The sequence below is a fragment of the Dysidea avara genome, chromosome 1, assembly GCF_963678975.1.
Source record: "Dysidea avara chromosome 1, odDysAvar1.4, whole genome shotgun sequence".
NCBI classification, from domain to species: Eukaryota; Metazoa; Porifera; class Demospongiae; order Dictyoceratida; family Dysideidae; genus Dysidea; species Dysidea avara.
In genome coordinates, this window is record NC_089272.1 from 39,479,257 (window position 1) to 39,505,940 (window position 26,684).

The following is a 26,684-nucleotide window of genomic DNA, read 5'->3' on the forward strand; positions in this document are numbered from 1 at the left end:
TCATTAAGCAACTTGCTATCGAATAAAGCAATCTCGAAATTTGCTACAGCTACATTTAGCGCTATAATGCTGTTTCAAACTCTTGTTGCATTTCCCTCACAAGACTGTAGAAAAAGTTATAGACAATAATATTATGTACAAAAAGAAAAAAATCTTAAACCCCTTAAGAAGAAAAAAATAAAATTAACTCTAAATTTTGGCTGTCCCTTAGGAATGATTGAAATGATTGTGATCAGATTTGGTATGTGGTCTGCCCTATCTGGTTGTCAGCTGTGTATAATGCAATTTAGAGGGGAAATGCACACATGAAAATCATGTTTTGTTGTTTTACACACAATGTGGCATGCTGGTATTCTTGGCCACACTGAATGTCCATTATGTGTGTGTATCACACAAATAAGCAGTTCAAATTGGATTGGGTTTAGTATAAGAGCTTTAAAAGAATGTTTGGGGACTACTCAGGTACAGTATACATATTTATGCACAGCACTGTAACTGAAAATGACATTTACTATTCACATCAATTTAATGTATTGCCATACCAGCTTTCCTTTGCTATTAAACCAATTTACATCTGTATTTTATATACCTGTATAGCTTCATTGCCTCCTAGTAATGTCACTGCTACTGATATATGCATTAATGATGCTACTATATCATGGAATGCACTCCCTTCGTTCCCCTTATGTGGAAAAGTGACATATTATGCTGTAGCAATATCATCACCTGATGGAGTTATGACAAAGATAGTGACTAACACATCCTCTTTCAATTTCACTGGATTAATGCCTGGTAATAGTTATAATGTTAGTGTTGCTTATGGAACTTATGCTGGTGTGGGGGAGGCTAAGTTGATGATATTAAATACTCCTACTGTGGAAGATGCTACACCTACAGGTGATTGTTATGATAACAATATTATGTATGTAGTTATGTGGTCGAACATTCACAAATACAGTGCGTGTGATGATTGAATAGGTTTTTGAATATTATCCATTCATATCTCTTTTTAAAAAATATGAGGCAATTGTCAATGAGCTGAATGTTTAAACTTTAAAAAAACACAGTGTTTGTCTGTGCATGTGACATGTCCAAATATTGGAGCTAAGCAATCACTATTATGCATTGCTGCTTTAACAGAACATCCCACTTACTGGCACTGTTTCCTTGAGTCACAGAGTAATTTGCAAGCAAAGCAGTACTCACGTCTCGTAGAATCGTGAGTAGATTTTACTTTCCAGAGATCTAATTGTTAGTTATCTGCACAGTAAGTGCAAGCCTGTGATAGAGTGTTTGCTGGGTAGTCCTTTCACCTCTTCTGCTAGTACTGTACTTCATGAATGCAACAGTTGGTTTATCAAAGTACTTGTCAAAATAGCTGTGTTAGATTTGATTATTATTGTATCTGTGACTTATCATCTGCATGTAGGTAGCAGTAATGACATTAGAAGTTTAATTTAAGCCTGCAAGTGTCAAAAGAATTCTTGCAAAGAAACACCATAGACAACCTATGTATAGGTCCATTAAGAAAACAGTTTTAGCTGTTATTTATGTTACGCTTCCTTGTCAATGAAATAGAAATAATTAAAGAATTACAAAATTATTGATGAAATAATGCTGTACGTACATAATCATTGCTGTAAATATTCCAAAATCAACATTTTATAGTTTTAAAATTTAAAATCTATAGGGTCAGTATAAAAGTACAGTGTAACTAGGCACCTGTTTTTTAGAAATACTGTATCTGTGATGAACTTGCAAAGTATATTTAAACTACGAAAATGTTTACTCATGGGTGTGTACACAAGACATGTAATTCTTTCCTTATAAAGCTGACCATTCTTGAATACCAGATATACATAATATGACCAACAAGTTATATGCATACATTGCATCTAAGCTTGCTATGCAACTTGGTATTATAACAAAGTGTCACACTCCTTGTATTAATTTATGCACATGTGTGAACTGGTAATGAAATGTATGCCATGAAATCTACTAGTATGTATTTGAGAGATAATGTGTGCATTCATGACTAAGAAAGCACTAAAGGGTTTGATGTTATAAATACTGCTAATGTGTGTATGTCTGTTACTCTTTGTGTTAGGAGTATTCAATCTTAGAAATACAACATATGAAGCAGAATCAATACATGTTGAGTGGTCTGATACTGGTAGTAGTTCTTATTGTGGTGGAAATGAGGGTTTGTATTACCTCCTTATGGTATCATTCCGTGGACAAGTGGTTCTCACAAGAATTTTTCAGGATTGTCCGTCACTAGAACATAGACAAGTTCAATGTAGTGAAACATTCACTGGTTTAAATCATAACACAAACTACACTGTTACAATAATTGCTGTTAATAGAGCTGGAAATGGAGCAAATGAAACAATAAATGTAATGACAGCAGCGTCATCAGGTAATATGACTTGTTTTAAATGTACTAACATACCTGCATCTGTGAATGATTCAAGTGTATAGTAGAGGCCAAACAAGTAAGTGTGAGATTGAGATGCAGTCACCCTAAACTAAGAAGTACACCCCTGGAAATTATTCTATTAAAGGGTTCAACTACATGTAGAGAATTATAAGCTACTCTGTATAGAGTTCAACTATGAAAAAGTCACCCTGTAGAGAGTTCAGTTGCATTAATAATCATTTTGTTCAATGCCAAAGTAGGGATTTACCCACTGAGCTATGTTGTAATACCATCATTCATCTGTTGTTTGACTACTTTTTTTGCTTGGATCCCAACTTCATTTATAAACTAATACACTTTTAAACCAGGTGCATGCCCACTTCCAGCTATGGGCTTGTGCCTGATTTACTGAAATTGTTCATAAAAGTGTTTGTGTGTGTGCGTGTGCGTGCGTGTGTGCGTGCGTGCGTGCATGCATACGCATGTGTGAACCTACCTACTGTATGTGCCTATCTACCTAACTATGTCTACATACCCACATAAGCAAAATTGTTAATGGTAAAAGCAGCTTGTGTGTAAAAAGTTAAAGCAAAATAAAGTCTGTATTAAAACTTAAATACAGGTGAACTTTGCTCTGAGGTGGTTTCTTTCTGGCAGTCTGAAATACAGGTGTGGTGACTCTCCTCAGACTTTGTTAATTACCTTCTCTTTGGGCTTTACAGACATTTAACAACTGAAAAACAATGGTGCAGGCCTTGTAGATTACCGGGAATAACTTATACCTTCATGTTGAAAGAGGGCATGTCTCTTACATATACAAAAAATGAGAAGCAGCTTTGAGACTTTGTCAAGAGAATTTGTGAGAAAAAACACGATAGTGTGACTATAGAACAGTTTTTCTTTGAGCAATATTTGTTTGTTTAACAAGACATTAGCAATGCATAGCAACATAATTGAAGAATTATGATAATTTCAAATATTCTGAAATTTGAAACTGCAAAAACTTAATTAATTGATGTATTATAGCAATACATAGATGATTAATTCCAGATGAGCCAGCTGCATGGCACCTGGTATTTAGAAGTAAACACAAGCAACACCAACTAGTTAATATACGTATTATAGCTATACACATGTGACTGTTCTAATAAAGTGACTGCTGTATTAGAGTATCTCAAGTCACTGCCTTAACCACCAGGGGATGTGTCACTATTTCATATTTTCATTGTGCTAGCATTATGATTACAACTAGGCGAATAATAATGGGGTGTGTCATTGTGACCAAATAAACAGATTGTTAAGAGATGTGGTCTTGGTGATAGATCATTATGATTAATCAACCAAGATTGCAGAAGTGTATGCACTTGAATACTTTTGTGGCTTCTAAAAATGCTGCTCAAGGTGGGAAAGTTAATGCCTGAATATCACTGAGGACCAGCCTGATTGAAGATAAAAGGAAAGAGAATGTACACAGTGTGTTCACTTGTTGGAACCCCAAAAAGCACATCCTACTGATGAGTTTCTTATTGTGGCATATAATGGTGGCCAAGTGCTGCTTCATTTGGCCTCCAGCCTTGCAATGTGGCTAGGGAGGTAGGCAGATGAAAATTCAAGTTTTGGTGATTTTTAATACATTCTGTATCCAGCTAGTTATAAGTGTTTTTTATTTATTTATTGTTGTATTTAATGTTAGGTAGACTAATATTATTTAACTTGCTACGATCGCCCTTGCCGGTGCCATAACTACCCCAGTACCTACTATCCTAAGGTTTGCCCCCCGTGCTGGGTTCGCGTTTGTTTCGTTACAGCGGGCACCGCCCTGTGGTCTCTCCTCGGTGCACGTGATCTCGACTAAATTAAGCTTGGGTGAGACACGTGGGCCTCAGTGCCCACTGTACCCAGCACCAGTCACAGTGCACTGCCTAAAGATTCAGTGCACTGGAAAACACACCTTCATAGGGGTGGGTGGGTTAGGGAATTTAACTTCCACTGGTTCGTGAACTGTCACCTCGTGTTCGAACACTGTACTACGCATGCGCTAATTACTGTCATATGCACGTGATCCCTCGAATTGATCGTACCCACATCGGCCAGTTAACCTGGGTTAAACTGCGTCTAACCCTCATTCTGTAAAGGTTTTGTGTAAGGTATTTCTAGGATGATTTTAAAGGTGGCATTTTAGGCAGCACATGTCATTTTGCCTACTTAAACAGTACTACCATTATGATTTGATATATACTAGTATTTTAAAAATTTTTACTTTAAAAATGAAGTAGGGATCTACATATGTATATGTAATAAAAAGTAGCAAAACAAGAGATGAATGATGGTATTACATAGTGTTGCACCGATAATTGGATCGGCTATCAGTTATACCGTATATCGGTGAGGTTTTAGTCTATCGGTATCGGTATTGGATCGTATGTAATATTAATAACCGATACTGATATGAACACGTGATCTTAATTAGTTTTCAAGTCGCACGCAACATGGCAAAGAAAAGATCTGTTATCTGGGAGTATTTCACCGAGGATGAAGATGCTAAGTTCGCCGTTTGTAATGACTGTAGTACAAAGGTCCCGAGGAGCGGTTCTTCAACAAAAGGATATACCCCAACTAACCTGGTTCTGGTTCATCACCTTTCATCGAAACACGTGGAGCTACATACAGAATACTTGGAAAAGAAGTCAAGTAAAGCTGCTCCAGCTCCCAAAGAAATGCGAAAACGCTCGTTACAGCAACTTTCACTAGAAGCGACAGAGGTGCGCACTAAGCTGTGGGACATCAATGACCCAAAGGCACAGAGGATTACAAGGAAGGTTGGCGAAATGGTAGCTATTGATTGCCACCATTTATCTGTTGTAGAAGAGGTAGGTTTCAGACGCATCCTCGACGTGCTAGAACCACGATATACTTGCCCCAGTTGTAAGTATTACACTGACACCACTATTCCAAAGATATTTAGTGGGATGAAGGATGAAATTGGCAAGCTCATTAATAGTGAAGAAGGGAGTATTAGCTTCACTACAGACATATGGAGTTGTTCTGTGAATGACACATCGCTGTTAAGTCTGACAGCCCACTGGATAAACAATTCATTTGAGAAGCAATCTGCAGTTCTACATGCTCAATCCCTTGAGATGGCTCATACTGGTGAGTACATTGCTAGCTGTATTAGCACAATGCTGGATAAGTGGGATATTTCTCATAATTGTGTACACTTAGTCCTCAGCGATAATGCAAGTAATATGGTCAAGGCGATGCAGGATGCATCCTTACCCCACTTCGGCTGTTTTGCCCATTCATTACAAGTCGTTGTAAAAGATGGCTTGTTATCACAGAGGGCTATTGCTGATATAACTGCAGTTTGCAAGAGCATTGTTGGATCGTTCATCAATTGCTTCACACAACCTTACTAGAATTCAACAGAGTCTTGGTATCCCTCAGCACAAATTAAAACAGGAAGTAGCCACTCGGTGGAATTCAACATTATGCATGTATCAATCCGTATTAGAGCAAAAAATGGCTTTAGCCGCATATTCTGCAGCATTCAACAACTTTCAGCACATCGATTGGGTTTAGTTAAAAAGTGTGTGGATATACTAAGCCCTATTGAGGAAGTGACTCATTCCATCTCTGCAAAATTAGCCAGTATTTCAATTGTTATTCCTTACATCCATGTTTTGACAAGAACCTTGGAAAAGAACGAATATGATAGTGGAGTACGCACTATGAAAGGACAAATTTTACACTCCCTTAAGTCCCGTTTTGCTGGCATTGAGGAAAAGGAGCTCTAGCAACAATGTTGGACCCTTGATTCAAAGATAAATTCTTTGGTGGAAATATAATTAAAGCAGCAACTAAAGAAAAATTACTTGAGAAAATGGCCTCTGTAACAGTTGACATGCAACCCCTGCCAGACTCTACAGCCCCTAAAAGACTTTGTCCTTTAAAACACTCTGTTCTTCTAGATGTGTTTGGTGAAATAATTGCAGATTCCAGTAAAGTAACACCAGATTCTAGTGCCACCTCAGAGCTTGAAAAATATCTCAGTGACCCAGTGATTGACTACAAAACAGGAGATCCATATAAATGGTGGGGTCAGCACAAAACTGAATTTCCTAATTTAGCAATATTAGCTAAATGTTTCTTATGTGCTCCCGCTACTTCAGTTCCCTCTGAAAGGCTTTTTTCAGCTGCTGGAAACCTGTATGACGAAAAAAGAAATAGAATGTTACCACATCTCTCAGAAGAACTTCTATTCATACAAAACAATATTTGTCTAGTTGGTGACAAGTATCAATATAAGACTTAACTACATACAGACTGTCCTTCCAGATATTTAGCCATAGTATAGTTATTTTATTCAATTTTTTAGTTATGTAACTGTTTACCAAGTGTGGTGTGAAGTAACAAAGTATGATAAATGTTCTATATCGGATCGGTTTCAATTATCGGTGCATAAATTCTTGTTAATATCGGTTATCGGAATATCGGCAAAACTGCATATCAATGCAACACTAGTATCACAGTGTAGCTCAGTGGGAAAGTCTCCATTTTGGTGTTGAGCAAAATAATAATAGCTAATCAGGGTGAATTATAATGGTTGGCCATCGATCATTAACCTAACAGTTACTTTAAAGACCGCCCAATTATCTACTGAACAGGTCAAGGGTGGCTGATCGGTTTCCACTAAAAAAGATTGATATACTCTAATACAACAGTCAGCAACTCTAATAGAGTAGTCAAAGAGCTTTTAAGAAGGTGTACTTAAAGGGGTGAAAAATTAAAAGGAAAAAAAAAAGTTGTCTGACTTCGGGAATTGAATATACACTGGTCAATGAAGTGCAATCTGCACCATTCTACCACATGTTCATGAACTGTTTTAGTGGCTTCTAAAGAGATTTTAAATGTCCTGCAGTATATAACCATAATTGCATGTCACAAAACATCACATTGGATAATTTCATATCAAACATCATATTGTAATTATTACAGATTTATTAGGACCGCGTCACATACAACCAAGTATGTACACCAACGTTGCAACCTACCCGTTGGGCAAGTATAAACAGTGCCATAGGCAGCACTCAGAGCAGTGTGCGTGTATCGGTGGAAATGTATACATACACAGGCAAGGGAGTTTAACTGGCATCAGAAAACGACAATACTAAAACACAACCTACACAAAAACCAAGCTATATTGAAAGTAGCTATATATTGTACTGTAGGTGTGACGTGTCTCTCAAGATGACTCAGCAGTGAAGTGAGGCTATGCAGAACAAGGGACATGGTGAAGGCACAATTAACAATTGATCCCAATCAAGCCAATATGGCACAACCGACTCTGTTGTAACTAGAGGTGATGTGCCAGTATATCAGCGGCGTGGCATTGGCACAGTGATCACAGTCTATAATATTATGCATACAGCCATGCACAACATACAGGAGATAGTTACACATTGTTGTATATGCAGCACTGCATCGACGTCTTGTTTAGCTATTATACAGACTCACAGTAGAGTAGTAGATAAGTCCAGTGGAAAATAATTCCAGCCGCTAGCAAGCCAGATGAAGGATGAAGATGTATAATACAACTACCACAGGTACAACTATTACATTACTCATTACCTTGTTGTTCCAGCTGGTTGTTTATGAGTGCATCAGCTGGTATCCCAACTGGTCATCAGCTAGTTGTTCACTGCATGACGGCAGGAGCGCATATCCTGCACACAAAATACACAGTTACAAACATTTAAACATACTTGTAATGTTGTTGTTTACCAGTAAAGCGGCCTCTGGCCTCTCTGCGAACATTTACTAATCTTCTCCTTCGAGCAATCTGTAATTAAACGAGGGTGTGGTGCCGGGCGTTATATAGAATTACACGTACGGTAAAGTCATCAGCACGAACAGGCGTGCTTATTATACGGTTGTGCCTTCATTCACTATCCCCGCTTAGTTCATGTCTCTAGGCCTCGTAGTTTTCTCAAACATTATTTTATTTTTTTTTAATTTCATTCATTATTAATGATGTAATTTTAACCGCATTTCGTATTATTTATAGTACTTGGTTGTATAATTGTGTAAGTAACAGTGCATGGCTGCTGAAGGAATTTTGGGTGTCAAAATACTCACATCCAAGCTTTGACAATCCAATTATTTTCAGGGGCATGCCCCAACTTAGCATGCTTATGCATGCTGCTAAGTGCCATACAATGTTAGATCATGTCAGATCAACTTTTACTTTGATCTGACATGGTGTCAGATCAACGAAGGCTAGTTATAATCCTCTCTGTAGCTAATGTGTCAAAGTAGGGATTTTCCTACAGAGTTATGCTGCAATACTATCATTAATCTCTTGATTCACTACTTTTTATTGCATATAGATCCCTACTTCACTTTTAAAATAGCTATTTTAAAAATACTAATTTGCTTAATTTTTTTGCTGTAGCACAGACAATATAACTTGTGACTGTTCTATTAGAATATCTTACATGACTGTTGTATTAGAATATATCTTTGAGTCAATTAAAAGGTGTGCAGCTATAGCCATACCAATAAGTGTTGAGATCATTTTGTTTACTGTAAACAACTGGAATTTTAAGAGGTATGGTCTCCATACTTAATCACTATTACCTTAGATTCCCTAAAAATTTGGCAGAAAAATTAATTCCGTTCGTATCTGGCCGAACAATTAGGAAAAAATGTACCAACCGGTGCTATTGTTAATTTTTTAGGAATGTATCCCTAATACAGTCTCATACTTCATGGCTATGTTATTTACGACCGTTTACTGCTTACGTTCTGGAGTTTGTTCTACAGGGACAAACAGGAATGCCTTGAGGTGGAGCTGACGATACCGTAACACTCACTTGACTGCAGCACTATGTACTATGATTGCCTACATTGTTTGGGGATGGTCAATGTCATTACTACATTGCTTTTGAATACAATGCACCCAGACGTAATATTAAGGATTTCAACAAGTATAAAAAAATAGAAACCACATTCAACAATATTATTAAACTATCTTGTGATAAATCTATGCTGCGTGAAGTGTTTCATGGCTCAACAAAGTCTGGGGGTTTATCATGTTAGAAGGAGATGTGGGGCCAGTAGAGATTTTATTCTGTGAATAGAAACGAAGATCCGTTTTGCATTAGCCGTGATGTCACAGGATAATATCGTTGGTGGGTACGTTCCCTGAACAATTTTGCACTTGGTGCTTCATCCAGCATCGAGGTAGCATATTATGTGAAGTCACTGGGAATCCCCAGTACTCAAGAGACCTTCGTCAACTAGTATTCCAAGTGCCAAAAAATTAGCGCGCTTATTATTAGAATTTTTCCTGTGGTTGCCAAAATTTAGAGCACATTGCGTTCAAAGCACGGGCAGTGCCGAATATTTAGAGATTCCAAAATTTTAGGGAATCTATGGTAGTCCACCTAAATCTTTATTGATGGGCATGGTTGCAAATGCAAACAGGATCCCAATTGCAAATTTGCAGATGTCTAGCTAGTATATCTCTTATAGTAGCACCGAGACTAAAGTGCTTCTGAAACCCAGCTCTGAAATTATTCTGTGGCATCTACATGTATATGTTGCTGAAAGAAAGTGTTGATACGGAAAATTAATGCCTCGATATGGTTTTATTGGATGAAGAAGAAAACAAGCAGCCTGATTGAAGATAAAAAAGAAAAGACAAGGCGCAGAGGGCCTACACTTTTCGGAACCTCAAAAGGCACATCCCACTGGTGAGTTTGTTATTGTGTTGTAAAATGGTGGCCATACGCTGCTTCGTTTGGCCTCTAGCCTTGCGACTGTAGTCAGTGAGATAGTGAGGCAGTGAGACTAAAATCTGAGTTTTGGCAATTTTTAAAAAAAATTCTATATATGTGACCCGGTCTGCGAAAAGGGCTCTTATAGCCTTTCCAATTGCATATATATGGTAACCCATAACTTGACTGGTGAATATGATACAAGCCTATAATTTGGTCACTCAACAACCCTAACCTGGCAGTAGCTGTGGGTGTAATTACATGGTGATAGCTTTAGTAGATTAGGAGTTATGATTAGCCAAACATGGATAATTGGAAAGGCTATAAGAGCCCTTTTCGCAGACCGGGTCACATATGGCCATTTGTAAGTATTTTGTTATATTTAAAATTTTTTATGGACTTGTATTATTCTGTAAATTTTTGTCACGTAAAATGTCTCTAGGGTGATTTTTTTAGAAGTGGACTTTTGGGTGGTGTGCAAATTTTTCTGTGCAATCCCTACTTAAACGGTATGGTGTATCAAGACACACGGTAGTGTGTCGTGCGGCCCAAGAAGCCGGCGTGCCACCCGTGAGTATATTAACAGGAAGAAAGAAAACGCAATTTTCACACCTATGTAGCTCTGTGATCCCTTATCCGATTGGAACCAAATTTGGTAGAGAGGTGCCGGCCAGCTAGGGGAGTCTACACACCAAATTTGAAGAAAATCGCTCCAGCCATTTCCGAGATACGAGCGAACAAAATTTCGTTTTAATTTCTTCGTTTTTTTCTTCTTCTACTTCTTCATTTCGCACACTTCGCAAAATCCGCCATAAAACACGAATTCGTGTTCGGATCGGGCTGAAATTTGGCACACTTAAAGGGCTCATTAAGGCGGATCTCCGTACCAACTTTGGTAGGAATCCGATGAACATTCACGGAGTTATGACCGATTATTTGCGTAAAATAAGGTCGAAGGTCTGTCACGCCTACAGGGTAAACCCCTTGGAGGAATCAGTTGAAACTTGATGTGTAGATGGAGCAACCATCGTAGGAGTGCCTTTTTGTGGTTTGAAAGTAATCGGGATAAAGACCATGGAGATATGACACAAAACCCAACCTGTGTCAAAATTACGCGATCGATTTTTATGAATAAAAAAACTATTAGTTTTCGTGTCTACCAGGCAAACCGCTTAGATCAACGAGCTGAAAATCAGTATGTAGCTGGAATAATCATCATAGAAAGTCCTTGCAGTAGTACAGAAGAATCGGATTACAAATCACTGAGTTATGATTCGAAAGGCAACTACGTGCAGCAAATGCGAGATCGAGATACTCTAATAGAACAGTCACCCTAATAAAGTATTCAGCTGCATTTATAATTACTCAGTAATCTTACATTGCAAGTTATTCTGTAGAGAATTCAGCTACAAACAAGTCACCCTGTAGTCAGATCGGCTAGAAGAAGGTACCTTATAGAGGGTTCATCTACAAAGAAGCCATCATGTAGAGAGTTCAGCTCAAATAAATCACCCTGTAGAGAATTCAGCTACAAACAAATTACCCTGTAGAGAGATCAGCTAGAAGAAGTTTCCTTGTAGAGAGTTCAGTTACAAAGAAACAATCATGCAAAGAGTTTAGCTGCAAGCAAATCACCCAGTAGAAAGTTCCGCTATGAACAGATCACACTGTAGAGAGTTCAGTTAGAAACAAGTCATCCTGTAGATAGATCAGCTAGAAGAAGTCACTTTGTAGAGAGTTCAGCTACAAAGAAACCACCATGTAAGAGAGTTCAGCTGCAAACAAATCACCTGTAGAGAGTTCAGCCAGGAACAAGTCACCCTGTACAGAGATCAGCTAGAAACAAGTCATCCTGTAGAGAGTTCAGCTAGAAGAAATTACATTGTAGAAAGTTTAGCTACAAAGAAACTACCATGTAGAGAGTTCAGCTGCAAACAATTCACCCTGTAGAGAATTCAGCTACAAACAAATTACCCTGTAGAAAGATCAGCTAGAAGAAGTTACCTTGTAGAGAGTTCAGCTACAAACAAATCACCTTGCAGAGAGTTCAGCTAGAAACAAGTCACCCTGTAGAGGGATCAGCTAGAAACAAGCCATCCGTAGAGAGTTCAGCTAGAAGAAGTTACATTGTAGAGAGTTCAGCTACAAAGAAACTACAATGTAGAGAGTTCAGCTGCAAACAAATCGCCCAGTAGAGAATTCAGCTACAAACAAATTACCCTGTAGAGAGTTCAGCTAGAAGAAGTTACCTTGTAGAAAGTTCAGCAGTTTAGCTGCAAATAAATTGCCCTTTAGAGAATTCAGCTACAAACAAATCACCCTGTAGAGAGTTCAGCTACAAACAAGTCACCCTGTAGAGAGATCAGCTAGAAACAAGCCACCCGTAGAGAGTTCAGCTAGAAGAAGTTACATTGTAGAGAGTTCAGCTACAAAGAAACTACAATGTAGAGAGTTCAGCTGCAAACAAATCGCCCAGTAGAGAATTCAGCTACAAACAAATTACCCTGTAGAGAGTTCAGCTAGAAGAAGTTACATTGTAGAGAGTTCAGCAGTTTAACTGCAAACAAATCGCCCTGTAGAGAATTCAGCTACAAACAAATCACCCTGTAGAAAGATCAGCTAGAAGAAGTTACCTTGTAGAGAGTTCAGCTACAAACAAATCACCCTGTAGAGAGTTCAGCTAGAAACAAGTCACCCTGTAGAGAATTCAGCTACAAACAAATCACCCTGTAGAAAGATCAGCTAGAAGAAGTTACCTTGTAGAGAGTTCAGCTACAAACAAATCACCCTGTAGAGAGTTCAGCTAGAAACAAGTCACCCTGTAGAGAGATCAGCTTGAAACAAGCCACCAGTAGAGAGTTCAGCTAGAAGAAGTTACATTGTAGAGAGTTCAGCAGTTTATCTGCAAACAAATCGCCCTGTAGAGAATTCAGCTACAAACAAATCACCCTGTAGAAAGATCAGCTAGAAGAAGTTACCTTGTAGAGAGTTCAGCTACAAACAAATCACCCTGTAGAGAGTTCAGCTAGAAACAAGTCACCCTGTAGAGAGATCAGCTTGAAACAAGCCACCAGTAGAGAGTTCAGCTAGAAGAAGTTACATTGTAGAGAGTTCAGCAGTTTATCTGCAAATAAATCGCCCTGTAGAGAATTCAGCTACAAACAAATCACCCTGTAGAAAGATCAGCTAGAAGAAGTTACCTTGTAGAGAGTTCAGCTACAAACAAACCACCCTGTAGAGAGTTCAGCTACAAACAAGTCATCCAGTAGAGAGATCAGCTAGAAGGGTCACCTTGCAGAGAGGTCAGCTACAAACAAATCACCCTGTAGAAAGATCAGCTAGAAGAAGTTACCTTGTAGAGAGTTCAGCTACAAACAAACCACCCTGTAGAGAGTTCAGCTACAAACAAGTCATCCGGTAGAGAGATCAGCTAGAAGTATCACCTTGCAGAGAGGTCAGTTACAAAGAAATCACCATGTAGAGAGTTCAGCTGCAAAGAAATTTTACAAAGAAATCACCATGTAGAGAGTTCAGCTGCAAAGAAATCACCCTGTAGAAAATTCAGCCACAAACAAATTGCCCTGTAGAAAGATCATTTAGAAGAAGTTACCTTGTAGAGAGTTCAGCTACAAAGAAACCATTCTGTAAAGAGCTCAGCTGCAAACAAATCACCTGTACAGAATTCAGCTACAAACAAATCACCCTGTACAAAGATCAGTTATAAAAAGTTACCTTGTAGATCGTTCAGCTACAAACAAATCACCCTGTAGAGAGATCAGCTAGAAGAAGTCACCTTGTAGAGAGTTCAGCTACAAAGAAACCACCATGTATAGAGTTCAGCTGCAAAGAAATCACCCTGTAGAAAATTCAGCCACAAACAAATTGCCCTGTAGAAAGTTCAGTTAGAAGAAGTTACCTTGTAGAGAGTTCAGCTATACAAAGAAACCATTCTATAAAGAGCTCAGCTGCAAACAAATCACCTGTACAGAATTCAGCTACAAACAAATCACCCTGTAGAAAGATCAGCTAGAAGAAGTTACCTTGTAGAGAGTTCAGCTACAAATAAATCACCCTCTAGAGAGTTCAGCTACAAACAAGTCATCCGGTAGAGAGATCAGCTAGAAGGATCACCTTGCAGAGAGGTCAGCTACAAAGAAGTTACATTGTAGAGAGTTCAGCTACAAAGAAACTACCATGTAGAGAGTTCAGCTGCAAACAAATTGCCCTGTAGAGAATTCAGCTACAAACAAATCACTCTGTAGAAAGATCATCTAGAAGAAGTTACCTTGTAGAGAGTTCACCTACAAACAAATCACCCTGTAGAGAGTTCAGCTAGAAACAAGTTACCCTGTAGAGAGTTCAGCTAGAAGAAGTTACATTGTAGAGAGTTCAGCTACAAAGAAACTACCATGTAGAGAGTTCAGCTACAACCAAATTGCCCTGTAGAGACAAACAAATCACCCTGTAGAAAGATCAGCTAGAAGAAGTTACCTTGTAGAGAATTCAGCTACAAACAAATCACCCTGTAGAGAGTTCAGCTACAAATAAATCACCCTCTAGAGAGTTCAGCTACAAACAAGTCATCCGGTAGAGAGATCAGCTAGAAGGATCACCTTGCAGAGAGGTCAGCTACAAAGAAGTTACATTGTAGAGAGTTCAGCTACAAAGAAACTACCATGTAGAGAGTTCAGCTGCAAACAAATTGCCCTGTAGAGAATTCAGCTACAAACAAATCACTCTGTAGAAAGATCATCTAGAAGAAGTTACCTTGTAGAGAGTTCACCTACAAACAAATCACCCTGTAGAGAGTTCAGCTAGAAACAAGTTACCCTGTAGAGAGTTCAGCTAGAAGAAGTTACATTGTAGAGAGTTCAGCTACAAAGAAACTACCATGTAGAGAGTTCAGCTACAACCAAATTGCCCTGTAGAGACAAACAAATCACCCTGTAGAAAGATCAGCTAGAAGAAGTTACCTTGTAGAGAATTCAGCTACAAACAAATCACCCTGTAGAGAGTTCAGCTACAAATAAATCACCCTCTAGAGAGTTCAGCTACAAACAAGTCATCCGGTAGAGAGATCAGCTAGAAGGATCACCTTGCAGAGAGGTCAGCTACAAAGAAGTTACATTGTAGAGAGTTCAGCTACAAAGAAACTACCATGTAGAGAGTTCAGCTGCAAACAAATTGCCCTGTAGAGAATTCAGCTACAAACAAATCACTCTGTAGAAAGATCATCTAGAAGAAGTTACCTTGTAGAGAGTTCACCTACAAACAAATCACCCTGTAGAGAGTTCAGCTAGAAACAAGTTACCCTGTAGAGAGTTCAGCTAGAAGAAGTTACATTGTAGAGAGTTCAGCTACAAAGAAACTACCATGTAGAGAGTTCAGCTACAACCAAATTGCCCTGTAGAGACAAACAAATCACCCTGTAGAAAGATCAGCTAGAAGAAGTTACCTTGTAGAGAATTCAGCTACAAACAAATCACCCTGTAGAGAGTTCAGCTACAAACAAATCACCCTGTAGAAAGATCAGCTAGAAGAAGTTACCTTGTAGAGAATTCAGCTACAAATAAATCAACCTGTAGAGAGTTCAGCTAGAAACAAGTTACACTGTAGAGAGATCAGCTAGAAACAAGTCACCCTGTAGAGAGTTCAGCTAGAAGAAGTTACATTGTAGAGAGTTCAGCTACAAAGAAACTACCATGTAGAGAGTTCTGTTCAGCTGCAAACAAATTGCCCTGTAGAGACAAACAAATCACCCTGTAGAAAGATCAGCTAGAAGAAGTTACCTTGTAGAGAGTTCAGCTACAAACAGGGGCGGATCCAGGGGGGGGCACGTGCCCCCCCCCCCCTCCCTTAAAAAATGTATATAAGATCGAGATACTCTAGTAGAGGAGTCAATCACCAATCACTCTAATAAAGCAGTCACAGTGTTCATGGGGGAAGTGTAGCTTACTTAGGAAGCTATAAATAGGATTTTATTTTACATAACATACGTGATATATTATATTTGGTAAAGGATAACTAGCTATTATTGTTGTGACCTTTTTTTTTTTTTTTTTGCTCTTCAACTTTTTTTCAGCAAGGTGCCCCCCTCTTTCCAGACTCTGGATCCGCCCCTGTCAAACAAATCACCCTGTAGAGAGTTCAGCTAGAAACAAGTCACCCTGTAGAGAGTTCAGCTAGAAGAAGTTACATTGTAGAGAGTTCCGCTACAAAGAAACTACCATGTAGAGAGTTCAGTTGCAAACAAAGTGCCCTGTAGAGACAAACAAATCACCCTGTAGAAAGATCAGCTAGAAGAAGTTACCTTGTAGAGAGTTCAGCTACAAACAAATCACCCTGTAGAGAGTTCAGCTACAAGCAAGTCATCCGGTAGAGAGATCAGCTAGAAGGATCACCTTGCAGAGAGGTCAGCTACTAAGAAATCATCCCTCTTCATCTTTTCTTCTTCCTGTAGTAAAGAAAAAATGACAGGTTAAAAAGCCCTAAAGCCAGCCATAGGCCGGCTTTGGGGTATACAAATACAAAAAGAAGTGAAATCTAATCCAAAACAGCCAAGCTGTAAAAAAAGAGTGCGGCTCTGAGAAAGGCTATGGTGAAAAAAGATGTGAAATCCAAGGTGGCGGCCAAGAAATGGCTGTGATGGTAGGTTAATGGTAAAAATTTTAATAACAACAATTCAGGTGAATTTGGTGCCGCTTGGTCAATTGGCACAAAATTCACCTGAATTGTCGTTATTAAAATTTTTACCATTAACCTACCATCACAGCCATTTCTTGGCCGCCACCTTGGATTTCACATCTTTTTTCACCATAGCCTTTCTCAGGGCCGCACTCTTTTTTTACAGCTTGGCTGTTTTGGATTAGATACAGTATATCTCAGAACATGTACATATATGGATAAATATATATATATAATTTTAAAAGTTTATAGGTAGGATGTACTGAGTTGTTGGAACTGGTTAGAATGCTTGTACATACAGCTGCACCTCTTTCATGTGTACTGTAGAAAATGCGCTGCAGGCTTGTTGCATTCTACAATGCCATGATTCCCAAATTCTTTGCAATAGGTCTGTATGGTGTGCATACTTATGTATGAAATATGTTAATAATTTTGATATTCTTTCACATAGTAACAATCATTTTACCTGCTACTGGTGCTAGAGTGTGTGAAACAGGAAATATAACCCTACAATGCAGGGTGATCTTTAATAATGCTGCAGTTCCTGGTACATGGAGTAGAAATGGTAAAATGATCAATGATGACAATGACACTCTGAACCACTACATAATTTTTAACTCAACTGGTGAAGGACTTACAGATCTTATTATCACCAATGTTACACGAGTAGATAACTATAAGATATACACGTGTAGTTATAGTGGTGGTGTAATAACTCCTGACAGTGTTATCCTTCGTGTGGCAGGTATGTACATGATTTCTGTACATAGTGGTAATAGTAATATTGCAATTGTAGCTAGTAGTAGTTAATGTATGCTGTGAATAGTTTTATTAAACATATAGGTGTACAAGGAAAAATTAAGTATTTCAAGTTTCATTAGAGATTATAGAAATTGAAACAAGGAAGGATGCCTGCATTTTCAAATATACTAGTGGATGTTTAATCCTTAGTTTAGTCATGAACTGTAGTATCTGTGCAGTCAGTTCAGTCACTTTTGAGAGTATGCATGATAACCATAATATGTAGCTAGTCAGCAAAGCCACAGGAAGCCATAATGCACTACTGAAAATCAACACCTTGCGCTGTCAGCTGACACAAAGGAGGACAAAGGTAAGTCCATGATGTGTGCTTTGTATGTACATACTGCAGTATGCCAAAAGATACCTGTCAGGCTGAAGCAACATCAAACAGTAAAAGATCAAGCCTGTAGCCTTGGCCATTGTCAATTACACTTGTCTGAAGGAACAAGAAGTGAGTAACTTAGCAGTCAGTAGAAAATTCTCCTAATTAAGAAAACTAAAAGCAATTTAGGTCACACAAGAGTTATACCTTACCAATACTGTAAGGATACTGTGAGGCTGGTTTCTGGTCAATATATATTTTTTGTGAAAATATGGAAACCTTTATCTTCTCTAGAATACAATACAATACAGTACAGTACTACTGTACTATACGTACCATAATTCCCAGCAAAACAACAGTATACGGTATTTCAAGAGTTTACTAAAGCTGTATGGTACGTACATACGTAAATAGTTGATCATGATAGTTATGTATTTCCCAAGCAATTTCCACCATGAGCCCAGCAAGGTATTTAATTATCACCATTTACAAAAACGTGTTTGTTGTAAACAGTGAATGCAGCAAAAGCAAACAATGGCATAGCTACCTTTGAGGCAACCAAGGCAGCTGCCTCGGTAAAAAATACCCAACAATTCATGCTGGGCAGGCCTGAGTTTTGGCACCCTGAATTTTCTACTCAAATGTTACTACTAGACAGCATTACTGTACCACACATAATAGAGTCTATGGCTGTAGTAAGTAAGGCCAGAGCCCACGGTGACACAGTCCAGCATTGGCTGGACCACTTTTCAGCTACTTGAATTTGCATGAAAAGATTGAGATACTCTAATAGAGAAGTCATTGTAATATACTCTAATAGTGCATTCAGTACAGATTATAGCCACTGCTCCCATTACAATGCTTGGTCTAAATTATTTACATTTTATACAGTACAGCTCACGGGTAACGTCGCATGTACACGCATGACGCGCGTGACGTGCGCTCGAGTGACCCGTGTGGAGGCAGCAAAGCTACAGTACTGCTCCACGATAGCTAACTTTACTCGAGAGCGTCACGCAAGACCAGATAGCACGTCTCACCTATGGTCTTGGGAGGCGGCACTGGCTCAGTTCCGCCAGCTGTGAAGTCTCCTATTGCAATGCCTGTGTTGTAGCTACCGAATACTAGGTAACTTAGCTACTGACTTGACCTTGACTCTGTCACGGACTATACAGTCAGTGCTGTAGCTAGCAGTATAGCTACCGTAAACCTATATGGATTGGTCGCCATGTAATGCCACAGAACCCCAGCTAGTGCATTTTTCTAATTCGTATTTTCTTTATTTAGATAGTTAAAGGAATGGTCAACCAAAGTTTCAACTCTAGAAGCCAAGAAATTTCAAAGTCACAGCGCTACGAAGGGCCTACGAAGTGCTAACAGCAAAAAATCGATTTGTACAGTGACAATAAACTACAGGCGTTTAATAAAAGGATCATAACATACGGATGCAGTCCTCTACCAAGATGCAACTTGCACCATCGCATTCTTCATTAACAAGCAAATCCATTGCTGGGTAAGTTTTGTCTTCCAGGCCTTTCCTACGTCCACGGGGGACCGGCGAAGGAAAACGAACATGAGAAAAAGCGATAGTGAACCACTCGTTTAATGCAAGGCAGACTAACGCTGATATATTCTGTCTCCTTGAGAGTACTGACACGAAACAAAGATTTTGGAACTCCTCTTGCTTTTGGGATCACGATGCTGCCACGGTTTTTGGTGTTATCACTTTCTTTCATTGTGAAACAAGCGCTTTAGAATTTACGGATTTTTTTTTGTTTTCGTAAATATTCCACCCATTGCGTTCTGCGGGCCCAGGCGTGCATTTATTGCATTCTACTGTATAATTAGCTAGCTAGGCTTGCACGAACATAATTATGGGAACGATCACAAATGTTTATGTAATTTAAGTGTTGTATGAAGTTACTAAACTCAGTAGCGAGTGTTCTCATGTGTAGTGAGTGTCTCATGCGGCTAGTGCATATCCACGCGATATTCCACAGGTATTGTACAGTACATTGCAAAAGAATGATCCCGCGAGAAGATGCAAGCATTACTCGCATGTGTATACTCGCGACGTTACCTTTGAGCTGTACTCTGTATGTTAATTGTCTTTAAATTACTGAAACAACTGCATGGCATTGCGTTGAGCTAATTGATCATGCATATCATGCAGTAGCAGTTACAATAAAAAATAAATAAATTAAAATATATATGTGACCGGATTTCACATAACAAGGCTTCCACACACAAAAAATCAAACTTACGATTTTACCAGAAATGGATTGCTGGTCTAATACACTATCATATTTCACACTGTACTTCCTTCAGCACTGACAAGTCTGGTTTCTGTAGCAGCTTTCTTCCGACCCTGTCAAAGCCACGAGTGTGAGATTGGCACCATTAAATGGCCATGGCTTTGTGATAATGGTGTGTAGTGAGCTGGGACTTCACAGAGAGCTCGCCAATAGTGTTCTCAGTCAATTTGGAGTAATTTGAGGGCCATGGAGGGCCATGGAGGGCCATGGAGAGCCCAAACTTGGCCTCTGGATTCCAATCGTCTTCTTACTTCATTTTATACCCGTATATTAAGACCACCATCCACCCCCACCCTCCCACCCTATTACTACCACCTGTGATATTATTACCCGCTCGAAAAAAGCTGCTCAAAACAGGGCAAATTTTGGGTATCAGAAATGTATACACCCACTCAGTGATAGCTAGTGAACAGATGAACAATTGGTGCAAATTTTGTTTGCACAGCTGTAGGCTCTGGGAAGTTATTACACAATGATTCCTTAAAATCGCCATATCTCCTAACAAAGCTTTGTGCGTCAAAGCCTTGTTTTGTCAAATTCAGTCACATATATATATGTAGCCTCCACATGCCATTTCAAAGCATTATTTTATTTTCAAAATGTTCCTTGAGGGCCATAGTCTCTATCTTAACATGCTTGGCACATGTAGTTCAGTATCACATAAAAGAAATAGCTACATAATTTCTGACTTAACTATCGCATCAGGTCAATAAAAATAATAGTGTGCATCATGATGACCTCCATCATAGTCCATCGATGGCCTGACCATTAAAAATATCTTTGTTGGATTAAGTCAGTTTTTTGTGTTGAGTAATACTTGAAGCATAGCATTAATTAACTAAGCTGGAGCATCACTTATGACATGTAGAAAAACACTCTGAAACAGTTTATTCCATCCAACCAAAGAGTCAACCTGCAAATGCTGTACCACCCATGCTTGAAAGTTTTTGTGAATCAGTTGAGTCAGAAGCAGATCCTCTCAACTTTGCCTCGGTAAAATTTTTTTCCTGGCTATGCCATTGTCAAATATGTACAAAACTCACCAACACTCACTAAGCAATGTTAGTAAACAAACTTCTATGTCCGTATAATCTGTTTATGCAAGCTGTATATACATTGAAGTATCTACAAGTCTTTTATTTGAATAGAAGCCAGTTATTATTGACACTCGTCCCTTGGCATTGCCATCCTACAAGCATGGAGTATTCCTTGTTAGAAGAATATGTATTTGCCTTATTGTCCAATATGTGTAAAATTGAAACCACACCATCATTAGTATTGGCTTCAATGACAGTGCTATAATTGTTGCTCAGCTAACAGACATGGGTAAATTGATGCTAGATTCAGATACTACAACTATGAGGGATTTTGCTGATATATACACTCAAAGCCTGGGGACCGCAGGCTCAAGGGCTGTGGGTGTATATATCAGCAAAATCCCAAGCAGTTGTAGTATAAGTGATATATATCACTCATGTCACACTCACCTGAAAAGTGAAAGAACTGCAGAACACTCACCCCATTTGTTTTATACACTAGCATCTGATGAATGATTGTGGTTTCAATTGCAAACAGCTCTCAGAAAGTTATTATTACACTGTTATGTTTCAACAAACAGCAGGAAGTGTTGATTGTGGGATTGACTTTTTGGGGATGTAAAATTATATTGCATTAAACCTTCTCTATTGTGGCAGTAAGTAAGTTAATACATTAAGTTGAGTGCTTAGGGCTATAAGCTACTTACCTAGTTGTCATATTCTTCTTGTTTCATGGTTGTTAAATAGTTGACATGTCCCCTGTGGTAGAAATGTGCATCCATACATCGCCCAAGTGCTCGTATTACAGATCATTCATCATAGTTTAGTTCCTGTTAAATAATATAAACTTAACAAATACACTGCATGAGCCTAGCCCAACTTGTAAACCCAAACCCATAATTAAATGCTCCGTGTTGCTCAATGTAATGAGTCAAAGCATATCTTATCTTTGAACTGAATGGGCATCAAAGAGCAAACCACATTCCCATGATATTGCCTAGGTAATATCTAGATATTGCCCGGACAATATGCTTTGAGCGGTGCCTTTGAATACCCACTCTAAAGTAGTATATTTGCAGAGTAACAATGCACACAGAATAAATGTACCCAAAGTTTGGAAAATAAATTGTTAATGTTTGTGTATACAGATTGAGAGAGAGATAGCTACCCAGTTGTTCATAAATCATGTTTGCTGTGTTCTTTCATCACTGTAAATCACGACTACAGTAACCTGTGTATGTCAGCCGTAGCCACCTCTGAATAGATTGTACCATGGGTGGGGCACCTGTACAGTTGTTACAATGTATAGTACAGCTTTAACACTGGAAAACAATGCCATGGATCCATGTAAATAGCCTCAGGTTTTTCTCAGTTTATGCGATGACTGCCAACTAACTTTACAGAGCCATTGTCAAGGATTAGTGATAAACTGAATAGAGTCTATGTGTTAAAATGTTGGAATGTCAATAAGCAATTACTGTAGCATATCACGTGACTACCATTGTGGCTGCTTCCTGACAAGGCTTTTAGTAACAGTGGAGATTATATAATGTTTGAATGTAGTGTGGGCAATTAGAAGTCCAGAAATTATATCCTTGAATTTGTTTCTTGAGATGTCTTAATTTAGCTGTGCATCTCCCGTGATATGATCGTGCCAATTGATTACCCTACAGTGAAAAACATATGTGGTTAGATGTAATGGTTTAGCTACATAAGTACACTTATAATAATGCAGATTGGTCGTTGAACAACCCATCACTGCTGTAACTACACTGTATACAGTTTGCCAGCCTATATGCTAGTACACTTGAGTTGTAGCCTTGCATACATGCATGTAGCAGTTTTTTTTTTTTTTTTTAAATTAACATGCATTGATTTTTGATGCACATGTGTGTCATGTTTATTACTGCACGTTGTTGCACTACCTGTATGTGTGTGCGTGCGTGCATGCGTGCGTGCGTGCGTGTGTGCATGTATGGAGTTAGACTTGAGCAGTACTGTAATGTTGCCTAAGATCAGAAGTTTGAAATATTTACCATAAATACAAGTCACTTTAATAGTCCATATTAAACACTGACATGGCCATGCATGTGGAGGGTTAGCCACATCAATGCAGTAGACATTTACACCACAGCCATGCCACTGATTAGCTCAGGCTGCTTTTTAAGAGTTAATGTGTGCCAGCCACTGTAAACGTTCTGGCACTTTTGGAATGCCACTGGCCAGCTGGAACACAAGGCTAGAGGCATGGATGATTGGCATATTAATGGATAATGACAGAATGGGTCAAGTCTCCAGCCTTAAGATTTGGCTCTCAAGACCACCTGTTAAAGAAATACACATGGAAATGCTGTATCTGGGCAACAGTCCAAGGTGTCCTGCCATCACCAGTGGTGATGTGCTTATGATATTATATGTACCAAGTTGAAAAATGGACTTTTCTCAAGCGAATTAACATTTCAGCGAACCAGATAATTGTGTCAACAAAGTGTCAACAACAGACTTGGCTCCATTACAAGTGTAGGAAAGGGCCATAATAAGCAGTGAATTTTATGGCTTCTCTATAAAAATGTATGTGGAAATTTTGGTTGATTATTAAATATGTATTGTGTCAGACATTTGAATGAGAAGATTGTGACATAATTTTTGTGTGTCAAGTAGTACTACAAATGAGCCAAATGTGTAATTACATCCATGAGTTGTTAATGTTTGACATTCACCTGCACGTACATCCACCTGCCAACCACCATTGGTATTTTATATGTTCTGATCCTGAGATTGTTGTGCCCTTATAATAGTGCTGGGCGGTATATCGGTATTTTTACATACTGCGGTATGGCTATTAGATATATATAGTTTACCATATTCAGCATTGAAGGAACTGGTATCTATGGTTTTGTATGAATTGCATAGCATAGTACTACTTTAGGAGAAGCCACACCTGAAGACTCTGGCATTTAATTAAGTTATGTGTTGATGGTTTAGTGGTGACTACAAGCACACGCCTCAAGTAAACATGAGGTTTACTGTTTGCTGTGTAGTGCCAGGCTACTGTCTCATTACATTGCAGTATTAAGTGTAGGTTATTGCACAAATCCAGGTATCATCGCTATTTTAGAGACCTGAGAAATGACATAATAATCACCGAGGGCGAAGCCTGAGGTGATTATGTGTCATTCCAAAGGTCTCTAAAATAGCAAAGATACTGTGGATTTGGGCAATAACCAATTTAGACTATGGCTCATGTGGCTCTGGTCACTGCCAGTAATGGCAGCTTCCTGATCAAATTAGTGTTAAAACAACTCACTGGTAGGCTTCCTAGATGAATACAATCATCTTTATTATCCAGCGATGTTTTCTACACACTCTAGTGATGATTTCTGATGACTATTGTGACTGGAATCCAACAAAACATGTGGCACACGGGACAAATAATTGTTTCACGGGTATCTAACCAGTTTAGATACCTACCTGTGGGTATGTAGTGGATTTTAAATACCTGATTAATGACCAAACTTCAAAGCATACTATATGTACCATAGTCTAAAATGTATTTGTAACCTTTTGCCTTAAGCACATTTTACTTGTGATATTTATCCAACTTGAATTGTAACTTGGAATGAGTTATAAGGCTTAGGGGTCATCCATAATTTTCAGCATTTTCGCAAGCATACTGAGCATACGCTGGGGGGAGGGGGTAAATCCAATACGTACTGTTTTTAATAATGTAGCACTGTATAAAAATAATTCCAAATAATTCAGCATGCGCATTCATTTCAGCATTAAGATGGCGGAATGTGAGTTGCAGCTCAAGGCAGAGCAGCTTCTTCTTGAGCTCGTTAGGTATCCAGATAGTGTACACAAGTCACCAACTAATCAATACCAGCATTTTGTGAACGCCCACAGTGAATGAAGAAACTGTAGCAGTAGAAGAAGACATCATATGCTGAAGCTCATGATAATGTACAAAGTGTTGTAACTCAGCAAGTTAGTACAGGTGTTTCAAGCTGTAGTACTGATGATAATTTGATGCATTATGTTGAAGACAGCCAACAGGTAGCCATTTCTGTGATGTACACATTTCCGTTATGTTTTTACCAGTGAAACTGACAAGGAGCACCATACATGCTTGATACACAGTGGAACTAGATCAATAGAGGAATCAGAATCTACTTCACAGTCAAAGAAGTTCAAAGTTGAGATAAAATTCCCTGTTTGTGGTAAAATTTATCCCACCAGATACCAGCTTCAGAAACACCAGACTGAGCAGAATCACAAATAAGTATATGATTGTCACACAAATTCACACATGTAAATAACTTCTTGTATGATCGATCTGTCTGCATTCCTACAGTGTAAAAGCAGCAACAATAACTCTTTTTAATAATATAAAAACAATTTCATATGTGACATACATACATACAATTCATGATCGATATCAACATTTTTAATAGTACGCTTTTAGGTGGGGGGAGGGGGTTATGGAAAAGAGTACTCTCTGTACTCTTGTGAAAATGCTGAAAATTATGGATGACCCCTTACTAATTTCAAATTTAAAAAGTTTGTATTGATTACTACATTCAATACTATATACGTACCACCATACCGTGATACTTTAAATTTTTTAGATACTGGATACTGTTCATAATTTTTCAAAACCACCCAGCACTACCTTATAATCTGGTGGATTTGGTTTGTGTACAGGACCTGTGTATTTTCTGGCGTTTGAATGGAATGAATTAGAAAGAAAATAAGCTCCCACGTTAATACATCATGGTTGTGTCATACGTAGCACGTGATGCTTGGTATAAAAGTGTGTTGTGATATATTATAATTCACTCTAGGCCACAAGAGTGTTACAGGTTGGGCCCACCCACCCTCCCTTCTGGTTTTCCTTGACTCAAATGTTAGATAACTGATTGTAGGAGAAGGAGACTCATAATTTTGACTTTATACTGGTACACACACTGTGGAGTGGAGCATTTTGGGTTTTTTCCTACATGGCCAAAAAAAAGTGAGCCTTTAGGTTTTTTGCCTGAGTTGTTCTGGGCTGGGCAGCTCAAAATTTGTTTGTTCAGTTTATTATAATTTTGCTAGCCCCTACTCCACAAAAAATACGGATTTTGCAATGTAGCTATATAATTCAAGTTTGATCAGTTTTGTAGTGTCTCTTATTGTATGCTGTACAAGTTGTTGTGAGAGTCAATCATTATTATAGCCAACCTTCTGTGGTGGCGCAATCCAATGAGTTGTATAATGGGTGTATGGTGTGTGGTATGGTATGTTGTGGGAGTGACCGCTTCATGGAAAAGCCATGTCTGTAAA

At 38.6% G+C, this 26,684-nt stretch overlaps 1 protein-coding gene across 1 annotated transcript in view; it reads left to right on the forward strand.

Moving 5' to 3' along the window:
* LOC136250185 (phosphatidylinositol phosphatase PTPRQ-like) overlaps positions 1 to 26,684 on the forward strand; it is a 113,273-nt gene that overhangs the window by 39,484 nt on the left and 47,105 nt on the right. The window contains exons 5-7 of the mRNA XM_066042368.1: positions 598 to 897; positions 2,108 to 2,419; positions 17,336 to 17,629. Coding sequence (XP_065898440.1) covers positions 598 to 897; positions 2,108 to 2,419; positions 17,336 to 17,629 — 906 coding nt within the window. The remainder of the gene's footprint in view (positions 1 to 597; positions 898 to 2,107; positions 2,420 to 17,335; positions 17,630 to 26,684) is intronic.